Source organism: Lonchura striata, chromosome 3 (assembly GCF_050655825.1).
Source record: "Lonchura striata isolate lonStrDom1 chromosome 3, ASM5065582v1, whole genome shotgun sequence".
Lineage (NCBI taxonomy): Eukaryota > Metazoa > Chordata > Aves > Passeriformes > Estrildidae > Lonchura > Lonchura striata.
The window spans coordinates 111913209-111926245 of record NC_140705.1 but is presented as its reverse complement, the minus strand read 5'-3'; the positions used below and the strand labels follow the sequence as shown (position 1 = coordinate 111926245).

Below are 13037 nucleotides of genomic sequence, written 5' to 3'. Positions count from 1 at the left end.
GTTACAGTGTGTACTGAACCATGTGGTATTTACTGTATTTTATTGTTAGGAAAATTAATCCACAATGCCAGGGGTTTATGTCCTAAAAGGAGACAGGGGAGTGCTGCAACATTATTCAAATAAAGGGAGAGGCCATGGGACATTTCCCATGAAGTCTCTCAAATTGCTGGAGGATGCAGCCTCCTTTTAACCCTCATTTCCCTGCTTCATTTTCCTCTTTCCCCCTTGGCTGAGGTACTTGAGAGGTACAGACTTCCTGAATAGCCTAATACAGAAACCCTTCTAATGTGCACCTCCCCACCCTGTTCCCCCATTTTCCTTCGTATTGCTCTTCTATTTCTCTAAGTCCAGGAATTCAGCACGGTCTTGGATGAGCAACAGTCTGTGTCAATTAGTGGGATTCCTCTGGAATTTATGGCTCCTTCCATTGCTTCTTTCACCTATCAGGATTTGGCTTTGTCTGCAAGCAGACCCACAGTTTGTAACTCATATCCCCCTCATTCCTTTCATTACAATGCTGGATGTGTTGTGTGCTGTCATTGCTTTTTATTGTAGTTTACATATTTTAAATGCATTGCAGAGTATGTACCGCATTATACCATGGTTTCTTGGGTAGCTGCTGTAGCATGTGGTACAGTAGTGTATTGTATTCTGCATTGTAGGGTTTTACTGCTTTGTGCTCATCATACCCTGCAGGAGCCAGTTCTTTGGCACCCCTTGGGAGCCTCTTTCCCTTGTCAGCCTTCACGGTGCCATCTCTCAGGAGCCCTTTAGCCTGCAGCCCCACAGCAAACCTTCTTGTCAAGCCTCAGGATCCCTCTGCCACGAGGCCCAGCTCTTTTTTGGAATCTTACATTGAATTCTCTTGGATTCCTTCACCACACTGCTGCCTTACTCTAATTGGAGTTGCTAATCACAGCCTCACAGAGGCGTCCTTGGCTGCATATTGTTTACTGACTCTTCCAGTTTCCTCCTCCTCCTGGTATTTTTTGGAGAGTGTCACCACATGGCCCTGGAGGGGTTCTTCACAACTTTTTGGTGTTTTTTGGATTGTTTTCCCATTTGGCTTTTTCAGAGGCTCTGCCTTTCAGAGGTGTTTCACCCTATGGCTTTTTTCTTTATTTCTATAGTGCCTGACATACATTGCAGCACTTTACAGAGCCATCCTGGAGCAGTGTGTCACTTCTGGAGCTTTCAGAGTGCTGTGCACCCAGATCCTATTGCTTCCTGTGATTGCTTTCCATGTGTTACCTTCCACATTTTTTCTTCTGGAATCAGCAGATGAGCAGGTAGAGTTTTGATGTTCCTTTTTATCTCAGGGATGCCTTTTTCCAGGAGGTGTTACCATCTTAGTGTTTTCTGTCATTTGGTATTGGTTTTGAAGAAGGTGATGACTTTACAATTTGGGCAACTTTGTGCTCAGTGATGTTGCTTACTATCCATGATTATTTGGTGACTTTTCTACTGGGATTTGTTCCACGTTCTTCTGTTCTGGCTGGTGTTACAAGGTCACTTTTGAAGCTGCAGGAATTCCTGCCTCGCCAGTGGTTTTGAGGAACAGCTGAGGGTTTTGAGGAGCAGCTGAGGGTGTGTTTGGTCTGGAGAAGATGGGGCTCAGGGGTGACTTTGGCAGTCTCTACAGCTACCTGAAAGGAGGTCATAGCAGCTGGGGGTTGGTCTCTTCTCCCAGGAAACAGGACAGGAGGACACAGCCTTAAGCTGCACCAGGGGAGGTTCTGGTTGGACATTGGGAGGACTTTCCTTCACAGAAAGGGTTGTTTCATTGGAATAGAGGTGGTGGAGTCACTGTATCTGGAAGTGTTTCAGAAAGGACTGGCACTCAGTGCCATGGTCTCGTCCATATGGTGGTGTTTGGCCAAAGGCTGGACTCAAGCACCTCAGATTTCCAACATAATTGAGTGTGCAAGTTAGGGCTTACCCTGGCAATGTGGGTTACAGGGCAGCCCATAGGACAGGGTCTAACAGAGAGTATGAGAGAGCAAGATTTCTGTGAGTCTGAGGGACAAGGGTCTATCTTGCCTCAATTCTGCTTTTTTCTGCTCAGTGGTGTGTGTTTTTCTGCACAGGTGGTACAGAGCATTTAGACAGGGGACAGCCCAAGCACCCAGCCCTGCCAGCACAGGGAGAGGGGGAATGCAGACACTACAGGCATTGGATAAGTGCCTGGGTACCCAGCTGTCCTAAGCTGAAGCATCTGTTGCTACTTGTTGGAGCCATAGGAAGCCTGGGAATACCTGCTTGACGCCATTCCCTCGGTGTTTGATGTGAGCTGATGCAGTTTGTGGTGATGCTGAGCTGCAGAGGCAGCAGCTGGAGGGAGCTGTTGCCACAGGAAAGGCTCAAAGAAGGATCACAGCGAAGTCTTAGCTCCTGAATGAGTCAGTCTCCAGGGAAATTTTCTGTACTGGCTACTTTGATGTATGCTGGCCTGGGATCTTGCAGGTCATCCCCCTTTTGTACAGGGACAATTGATTTAATGACACAGCCTTTGTTTTCTCAGTGCCTGCTGCTGAGAATAGCTGCTTTTTCTTCTCCTTATGCTCTCTTAGCCCTTCCAGGTCACTGTTTTAGCTTCCAGATGCACCTGGGTTTATGTTTTTCAGCATGAAGGAGCAGAGACTGGATTTCACTCTCAAGTTATCCCTGGAGGAGCTGCTGTAGAAGTAAGTGAGGCTATGGTTTTGGAGCTGTGCTGCAGGAGGACAGCTGAGCAGTGATCTGGTGTGGTAGCACCACAGTTTTGCATTGGGCAGCAAAAATTTGAGCTAGCCACAACTGAGACATGGTAACATCTGGTTGATTCACTGGATGGTGGTCTAAACACTGCCAAAAGCTCTCAGGTCTCACCCACTCCTGATCCATGACACATGTCACAGTTCTTGCATGATGGAGCTGTTCTAGAGCTTACAGTAGGCAGCTGGTGGCCACAGAGGTCCTGCTCAGAGGAGTTTTTCCTGCCTTCCAATAGTCAGGAGTTGTGCTGGAAAGGCACAAATTTCTCCTCTGAGACAAGTGCTGCCTTCTTCCTTCCCAGCTTATGCTTGTCTTTCTCTTTTTACAAGCAGAGCTCCAAGTAGGTGCAGTCCATATTCAATTCCTTCTCTAAATGTTGTCCTTTAGGTAAATTGTGAGGGTACAAAAAAGCCTTTTTTTTCTTTTCCCTGCACAGCTCATGTAAGCCCTGGGGAATGTGGGGTCTGGTTCTGTCCCTCAGACCCTGCCCTGAGGGAGCCACTGGGGTCACAGCCTGTTCCCACTGCCTGCACACTTCAGGAATATTCACAGTAGTTTTTAAGTGACTTTTGGTCGCCATGCAAAGCCCCAGGTCTCTGCTTGCTGGAGCTCAGTTTGGGAGCAAACACTGCCTCTGAAAGTGCCCTGTTTTGGGCTGTTTGGAGCTGGTGCCAACACAGGGTAAGGTGATGTGCCTGCTTGGATCAGGGAACAGAGCTGTCTCCCTCCCTCAGTGGGAGTCCCCCTCTTTCTGTGGATGCAGCTCACAACAGATGCAGTTGAAGGCAAATCATGATTTCTGCTCTATCCAGATGTTCAGGCAGCAACACTGCTTTGCTGCTTGGAGGACCTCAACATGTCAAAACACAGCAGTCCCAAAACCTAAACCCTCAGCAGGGGCTGTGGAGGATGCTGCTTTAATACCCTTGGCAGGCACGGGGAGGAGAACAGTGCCAGTCCACAAAAGCTCTCTTGGAGCTCAGAGTGATCCCCAGAGTTTTAAAGCAATTCTCTGCACCAGATTTTGTTTAGTACTATATTTCTTGGCTGAAGTTGTTTTTTTTTTTTTTCATTAACTCAGCCTTAGATGGATTTCCCTAGTGTGGAAATTGCCAGTTGACTTTGTTGCACCAAAACCATGTAGGGAAAACAGGTGGGAGGAGTATCACACACTCTAATAACAGTAATGCTAGCTAATCCCTTACAACTAGGGCAGGTTTCAGAAGGAACCATGAGATTTCAGGAGATTACAAGATTAAACCTTTTGATAGTGAAATACTTCAACTCTCTGGTCCTTTAAATTTCTGTGGCAGGCTGGAAAACAAAGGGATTTAGTACTTACCCCTGTTCAAAACTGACATTTTGAAGGATGACTTCAGTCTTTGTTTTCATTAACAGCAAATGATGAAATACTCTTCAACATATATTTAAGAGCAGCTAATGATGGGAGGCTTTGAACATTTTAATGGATTTGAAAATCTTTTTGCCCTTAAATTTAATTGGTCAATTTTTCTTCAGCAGCAATGAGATCATTCACATTACTCAGGTGGGTAAGAAAGTGATGGCTAAGAGAAAAGGACAAAAAATAATTCAGAATGTTTAAACTGAGGCCATGTTTTATTTGCAGGATTTGCTGATCACTTTAAATTCACAAATAAACAAAAGTTATTTACCAAAACCATTTACTCCAAAAGTAAGCACAACCACATTAAAACAGGAAGCATTTGTCATCACAGAAGAAGAGATTTTATTTCCACACACGGAAGTCCATGATACCTTATGAGTAGTTTAAATGAGCAGGTATTACTGTTACTGTCACCTGCTTTGTCACAATTGCCAGTCATGAAACATCCAAACTGGAGTTGCAATAAATCAGAACAGTAAAAGAAGCACTGTGGAAGGAAAAGCAGAATTCATCTGAAGTTGTTGCATCATATCTGAGCAGACAATAAGTTTCTCAACTCAACCAGAGGCTGGCTGGCTGAAGCCTAAAGCTTGCTTCCAAAAAGATGGATGGATCATCTCAGGATCTCCTTGGTATTTTGGTGTTGCTTCTCCTTTATTGTGAAGGTGCACACTTGGTAAGATGCCTGGTTGGATTTTTCCCACCTCCATGCTGTAGGTTTGTATGGATCCCACTGACAAGCAAGGTAAAACACATGAAACTCCATCTCAGCGTAAGAAAAGATTTTTTCACTGAGTGAGGGCTGTTGAACACTGACACTGGTGATCCAGGGAGACTGCCAGCATTCCCTGGAGTCAGTCAAAGCCTAGCTGGACACAGTCCTGGCTAATGTGTGCAGATGGGCTAGAAATGTGGAGATGTTATTCACAAGTGCTACAATTCTGTGATTGATTCTGTGAGGAGCTCAGCACCTCAAGGCAGCAGAAGCTGGCCACAGGGTGCCTGGAGGTGAGGGAGTAGATCCTTATGGTATATATCTGTGGCATTTCCAAATGCATAACAGAGTAACACTCTCCATAAAACTAAAGAGTGGAATATTGATAAAGCATTCTTAAACAAGGTGTAACAGGAAACTTGTGGCTTTCACTTGACTGAAGCAGATTTTAGCTTTCAGAGCATGTGCCTTTCAGAAGAGCATGCTGTGCATATTGTCCAATGACAGTAGAAAGCTGGTGGTCTGTAGACTTCAAGAGGAGGGGTAAACTGAGAGGTTAAAGAGTGACAGGAAGCAAAATGGGCTTTTTTGGCATCCTTTCTCTTCTGAGCAGAAAGAAAAGGACACCAAATAGCTTGAGGGTACAAGTCATAAGCTCAAAGGAGTTAAGCAGTTTCTCTTAAGAAACAAGCATCACTGCTAGGGTCAGCACTCAACTTTTCCATCATTGTAGGATGCTCTAATGCATTCATAAACTTCTTTGTTCTTATTTAACAGCTATAAAATTAGTGTCTACATCCCAAATTGACAGATGCATGAACTGAAGCACAGCATCTGTTCAAGCTTAAGGATTATCCAGCAGTCCAGTGAGAAGAGTTCTGGTGGGAATGCAAAGTAGGCTGCTTTTTTGAGGGCTCTCACCAGTGGTGGGTATTCCCACAGACAAGGAAGAAACTTCTGAGAAGGTGGTATTTCCTCTTTAACCCCTCTCCAAAAAAGGTGAGATTAGAACCTCAGAAAATTCATTGTAGTTTTATGCAGTCTACTTCCTCTGTGACTGGCATTGCACTTGCTCTCAGGTCCAAATCTGTGCTAGATTTGCTTCCCTTGTACGTTGACCTCCATCTGAGCAGCATGATCTTCTTGAAGTACTTGATGGTGTTGTTTTTCACGGTCACGAAGCACATGGTGTTTATCATGCTGTTACTCATGGCAATGCACCTGACTATGTAAAAGGCAGTAAGATAATGCTTCTCTTTCACCAAGAGGGTGGGGAAAAAGTCCCGGACAATTGTGAAGCCATAGAAAGGTGCCCAGCAGAGAACATAGGCAGTCAAAATGCACATTAGCACCAAGACAGTTTTCCTTCTGCACTGAAGCCTCTTCCTGATTTGTTCTGTCTGAAATCCTGGGACAGTTTTAAACCAAAGCTCCTGAGAGATCCTGGCGTAGCACAAGGTCATTGTAATCACAGGTGCTACGAATTCAATGCCAAAGATGAAGAGAAAATATGACTTATAGTAGATCTGCTGGTCAACTGGCCAAATTTGGCCACAGAAAAATTTCTTCTGGTTTTTCACTATAAACAACACAGTTTCAGTAGCAAAGTATGCAGATGGAATAGCTACAAGTATGGAGATGACCCAGATCAAGGCAATGAGGAAGGTTGCTGTTTGATAATTCATGCGTGGTTTCAGTGGGTGGACAATGGCCAAATACCTAGAACAGAAAAATATATTCAAAATGAAGTCTGAAAACACTGTTGGTCATAACACACTTCAAAATACAAGCAAACAGAATTGGGCAGGAGGAAATTGCTGTCATTCCTGAGGGGAGAGCCTGAACATATTCGTCTGTAAGGACATAATCATCTGTAAGAACATGCTGTGAAGTAGCAGCCTGGAGCTGAGCTACATTTTTGTATCACAACTTTTCCTTTGAAACAGGAGCAAGAGTCTGAAAAATGCAGTATTATGCATCTAGTCAGGCCCAGGGAAGAAAAGACAAGTATGTAGAATCAGGAAAATGTTTTCCCTAGGCAGAGAGCTACTTAAATAGCTCTTTTTATAAAGAGGTGAAATACCCATCACAGTGTTTTTCTTATTTTTGTAGTTATTCCGTGGGGTGTAAAGACCTGAAGGTGATGCTAATGTATGGTTACAGGTGAACATGATTTTAGGCCACCAACAGAATGAGTATCTATTTTCTGCCCACACAAACCCTTTTTGTGTGTATTCTGGAGGTAACTATTGCTTATTCATCTTAAATATACATTATTCAGTAATATGGCTAAGCAGGACACTTGAGTTAGATATTTGCACTGCTTAGAACTGTAAAGCTGCAAGGTTGTAGGAGGAGATTTTTATCAGGCATCCCAGTACAACAATATTTTACGCAAAGTATTGTTTCAAAAAGTGGAATTTCTCATTCCTTTGGAGTCTATTCCATCTGTATATATTCAATACATAGAATAGTATCTATAAGTTATATTTATTCAAAAGTAAAATGGAAAGTCAGCAGCACTTTTCATCAGCCAGTTCTTGGAAGCAGATAAATTGTTCATGGCTCTTAACAGTGCAGGGAAAATGTCAGGGGACAGCAAAATGGGTCAGCCTCACTTCAGAGCAGAAGGTTAACATTTTTAGATGAGGTCCTGGGGAAGTAAGTCGTGGCATAATGTATGTGTATGTATTAAATGTGCTCATATCATAATGTATGCATATCTGCTCAGCAGAATATTTGGCTGGATGGGATCCATCCGTCCAGCAGAGTCCAGAGGAAGCTTTTGTGGTGGATTTCCTGATTGTCATTGCTTACCCCTCTTGGGCTGCTACCGTGGAGTGGTTCTGCAGCTCACAAACTGAATTCAGATGAAATATCCTGGAAGATTATGCTCCAAAAGTGCACATAGAACACACCAAATGCCCATGGGTGTTTGGTCCAGGGGACCCAGTTAAATATTTTCAGTGCAGACATTAGACCCTTACCATGCGCTCTTCCTCTTCAGATGTTGTATTTTTTCTAGTGTAGGTGTGGCCTTAAAAATGTGAAATTCCTATTTTTTCATGTGAATAGGCATGGATGAAGAAGAAAGAGAGCCCTCCCTAAAGAAAATCCTCAGTGGGACAGACTTACTTTACACGGCTGATTCCTTTTAAATGACCTAAACATGGGAAGACTTTTGTTAGCAGCCTGTAACTTTTAGAGACAGAAGTCAACAATCCACATGGCATAACTAACATGGAATATGTGCTTGTTAAACACTGGGATTTCTCTCTGTTTACCAAACCAATAGCTTGCAAAAAAAAAAAAAAAAAAAAAAAAGAAAAAAAAAAAAGAAAAGCAATGAAATCAAAACAGTGTGTTCTTATAACAAGCTTCAGGGATTAATCTTGTTAATCAGGCTTGTTTTTAAAGATATGTGGGAAGATATGCTATAAATCTGATTTCTTAACAGGCATAAGGGCGCCATGACCCGTTACTTCATCAGCCTGGGATGCACTGGCAGAGCATTCCAAGAAAACTTTGTAGAAGCTGAAAAACTGGTAGAAAATGGTAATGCATACATAGTGTTTAGAAGTTTATCCCGAGTCCTCAGCTGCTGTGAAAGCCTATTCTGTTAGATGCTTGTTAAGGATTTGTTTTGTAGGAGCTGATCATCCCCTTGCCCACACCAGTGAAAACATCTCCGAGCTTCTCCAGAGTGTCTTCACAGACTTCCATTCACATCAGGAACAGCTGAATCAGCCATAAGCTGTATCTGTACAGCTCTCAGCAGGGCTCACTGCTCCTGAGCTGATTTTTGCATCAGGGACTGAAAACTGCCATGCTACACTGAAGTTTGAAGTGGCACATGAGAAAAATTGGGGAAAGAAGAGGAAGAAAGGGTGGGAATCACATATGTATGTGCAAAGGGTCTACAGAGATGTGTATTGTGTTTGTACATGAAAGAGGTCTTGTGATGATGGCCTTTCTGTAAAGAGCTGGTCTCTGACTTTCTGTGAGTCAGTCATGCCAGACTTATGCCAGCACCAGACTGATCCTCAGTGCCTTGGTCTGTCAGAGTCTGTGGTGCACGAGGCTGAGAAAAGTCTTGAGAAGGGATACAATTAAATTAAATTATTAAAATTCCTGGAGTAAAAGGCAGGCAGTCTCTTAGGGCTGCTGCACAATTGGAAAAAAAACCCTTCACTGAAAGAGTGGTCAGGCATCAAAACATGCTGCCCGGGGAACAGTTCACAAAAAACGTGGATGCGGCACTTGAGGACACGGTTTGGAACCTCGGAAGCTGTGGCTACATCTCTGTGCAGTTGTGGGATCCCACTTACCTGTCAACAGCTATAGCCAGGAGAGCGTTGGTGGAAACGTAGAGGGACACAGTTCGTAGGTAGTTGACGGAGGCGCAGAGGACGTGGCCGTGCTCCCAGGACAGCTGCTGCACCACGTAGTAGTCCATCTCAAAGGGGCAGCACACGATGGCCACGAGGAAGTCTGAGATGGCCAGGTTGGCGATCAGCAGGTTGGTGAGGTTGCGCAGCTTCTTGTAGCGGGCGAGAGCAGCGATGAAGATGAAGTTGCCAACGCCACAGACCAGCATGATGCCAGCCAGAGCAACCCCGATCACAATCTTGGCTGTGAAGAAGGTGCGGGTTTTGGTCATGTCCTCTTCGCTGTCCAGTGGCAGGTCGTAATCACCGTAAGTGAAATTGAAAGGGAAAGAGAAGTTTCTCAGAGAGGTGAAATCCCCGTCATGGATGTCGTAGATTGCAGCAAAGCTGAGGTGGGTGGTGGCATTTAGGTCGCCTTCAGTTTGCTCCATGGCCACGTCTGTCTTCTTTTGGCATGTGCAGCTTGGTGTTGTGTTAGCCACAAGAGTGGCAGGTGAGAGACCTCCCCCAAAACTTCCTTTTTTGCTGTGAGTAACCTTGTGTTTGTCCCCAGAAGATTGTGGGACAACAGCCTCACTTGTCTCCTTCTGTGGGAACAAAAAGAAGAAAATGTTTCCTGAAAGGAAATGACAGCAAAAGTACTGATCTTGAAGGAAAGCAATAGCCACCTGATTGCCCCACAGATCTGTTGCTGCATGTGCACAGAAGGAGGAAATACCCTGTGAAGGGATGCTTCTGTTCTTACAAAATAAATGCTTCTAGTTGCTTCATGCACTGTTTGTTACAGCAGCAGTTTTATTTACTAACAATGAAATTTTCACTAGGCAGTGAAATGACAGTCTAGGAGGAATGTAAAATCTAGTTTAAAACTCTACCAGCCCGCAAGCCCATGGTGCTGTCATCACTGTGCAAGGTAAAAGACGCTAAAATGACAACTCAGTGTTCTGTAAAGCATTTAATGTGCCATTTGGACAAAGTTTATTCTGGTTGTTTCACAGTGATGTGGTAGAGGGGAATGAAAAGAGAACTGATGTTCTTGCTTCTAAATACATTTCTTAATGAAGTAAGAGTCACAAAGACCCAAGAAAATACTACATCCCTCACTTCCCTTTTGGCAGCCATTAATTGAGTCAAGGACAAAATTTTTCTGCCAGTGTAATCCATTGTCACTTCTGTCAAACAGCTGAAGTATGCCAACTTGCAGAGACAAGAATTTTACCCCATGAACCAACTTGTAGAGCTTAGCTGTGAAGGCAAATCTGCCATTCACAGGGAAAGTGTTTCCACAGAGAGTGAAAGGTGAAAGAGAAAATCTTCTGTAAGCAAGAGAGAGTGCCTTGCATTTTTGATGCTGGGAGGAGGAGGCTCCCCTCTTTGTACTGCCAGTTGTACCAAATATTTAAAAAATATTATTTTTTTCCCACACAGAGGGGGAAAAAAAAGTTTCATCTACTCCTTATTTTTGCCTCTCTGTATCAGAATGCTGAGAGGGCATCTTCTTGTATCTTCCCATGGGCCATCTAGGAATCATCACAGCAGACTCCTAGCTGCCAGGACAGCCTCACCTCATCCGAGCAGAGGATCTGGGAGCATTACTGCTTTTTCTACCCTGAAGCAGTAAGTCCTCGGGGTGTCAAACGCTACTGAACAATAGCAGTCACAGCTACAAAGGGTAATCTGCTCCCTTCTTTCCCTGGAACCACCTTCAGACCCTGATGTACCGACACTTAACAAATACCTGTCAGAAACTCTCTTTTACAACTTTGGTCACCACGTTGTTTTTTAAACTGAGCATTGCAGAACAGAATGACAGAAAGCTGAAGCCTGAAATGAAACAATTCTGACAAGAGGCTGCTTCAGGAGACACTTCCACTGCCTGGAAAGGTAAACGTTCATTTAAGAGGAGTGCTATATAAACACCTGGATGAAAAATCTGTTGGCCAAAGCAAGGGGCAGTATCTGTGACAGATTCCACTGCTGTGGAATACCAAAAGAGCTGTAAAACAAATACAGACAACAAAACCATCTACAAACTGACATAAGACTCAAAGGGTACCTGCAGTTGTGCTCATCTTGGAGGCTTCAGGAACTGTGGAGAGCCGCCAGGTTTCTCCTCTGCTGCTCCTGGAGGAGAGAAAGGACCACTGGAAGCAGCCCAAGGACTCTGCTGAGCGCTGCCTTCTCTCCCATTAGGATAGCCCTGTGCTCAGGGGAGGATGGCTCCTCTGCCTCTGTGCCTGCATCTAAAGCCTCTGCTCGGTGGGAGGCACCTCGAAGCTGTCCGTGCATTTCTGATTTTAAAGAGGCAGCACGATCTGGAGACAATAGAGCACAGCCCTTTTGGGGTTCCTCTGCCTCAAAGCCCCTGAGTGCATGGAGCTGGCAGAGGGGCTTTGTTAGCAAGGCTGAGCATGGAGCACACAAACCCCGTCTGCCCTCCTCTTTGGGTTTCTCCTGTGCTAGGCAGCAGCAGCCTGCACCTGATGTGCCACAGAAGCAAAATACAAACAAAATGGAAAGGAGGGGGAGGAAGGAGGGTGATGTGCTTCCCCGGGAACCTTTCTCTGTGTGTCTCTCTCTGGCTATTGTCTTTTGGAGTGCAGCTGCAGTAGCTCCAGCAGGAGGGACACACAGTGAATAGCCGTAAATCACAGGACCCCTGACAGCTTTCCTTGCCCTCTCAGGGAATTACTCCGAGCAGAAAAGTGGCAGTGAATCCTTAAAGGCTTGGTGTCCTTTGCTAACGCTGCCTCCTCACTGCCCTGAAGCACTCACAGCTGAGGGAGCAGTACTTTTGCTTTCCAGTTGTCCAGAAGGAAAGGAAATGTGTGGCACATCACCTGTCTTCTTCACCTCCAGACTTACTCACTTAGCTGTCATTTTCCAAGGTGCACAGTGGGACACATTACATTGTCCCCATCAGAGGCTGTCAAAGGTCATGAAGGGTGTAGGTGGTCTGCAGAAAACTTAGACTGTGTGTCCCCAGTGCACAAGGCTGGGCTCTTCTGAGCTAGTGGGCACTTAGCTCTGGAAAAAGAAGGTAAGGAAAGAAACCTCTGAATGTAAAATATATCTGGGATAAAAGAGCCACTACTGTGGCATTCCTTCCAGAAAACTTGAAGAAGATTGGAAAGCACCCAGTGTCTGCATGTAGGAGAGAGAATTAAGAATCTCACAACAAATACTTTCCTTGGCTTTGTTTTGAACATCCAGTTTAATACTTGAAAATACACTAAGGAATTTTTAGTGTCCTGAAAGGGTGCAACCAGATGAACAATGAGGAGATCGGATCCAGTCCACCTGTTAAATTCTGTTACATAAAAAATGTAAATATAGTAAATATGGAGAGAGAGGCAAAGGAAACTGTATATCAGAACCATGTTAAAATGGTCCCTAAAATGGGCCACAGAAACCTTAAATGCCCCTGAAGAAAAGCTATTACACTAAAGGGAGTTTTACATTAAGAATGTTCTTGATCTCTTTAAGACTTTGCTCAGCTGTCTCACATGAAGTTATCTAGTGAGCTAATCAAGCAATATGATATCCAAATATTTATATCCCTTTAGGCCAAAACCTCATCTGCTGCAGCACTGTCTCTCCCCATTGACTCAAGGCAAGCTGGCATCAGCACCTTGATAACTCCAGATGTGCACTGTGTTCTCAGTGAGAGCTTCTGCACAGCAGTAGCTCATCTCCTGTGCTCCAAGGAATGGTGCTGTACGTGCCAGGCTGTTTCTCAGAGAACACCAGCAGCACTGTGAAACAATGAGATTTA

The 13037-nt window shown here is 44.5% G+C and overlaps 1 protein-coding gene across 1 annotated transcript; it reads right to left on the bottom strand.

Annotated features, from left to right (window-relative positions):
- Positions 1 to 4358: 4358 nt before the first annotated feature.
- On the bottom strand, positions 4359 to 12159 carry PROKR1 (prokineticin receptor 1). Its single transcript, XM_021555877.4, has 3 exons — positions 11319 to 12159; positions 9203 to 9849; positions 4359 to 6593 (listed from the first exon to the last, which is right to left on the bottom strand). Exons 2-3 carry the CDS (start codon positions 9691 to 9693, stop codon positions 5897 to 5899), a joined length of 1188 nt encoding a protein of 395 aa, XP_021411552.1. The 5' UTR covers positions 9694 to 9849; positions 11319 to 12159; the 3' UTR covers positions 4359 to 5896.
- Positions 12160 to 13037: the final 878 nt, after the last annotated feature.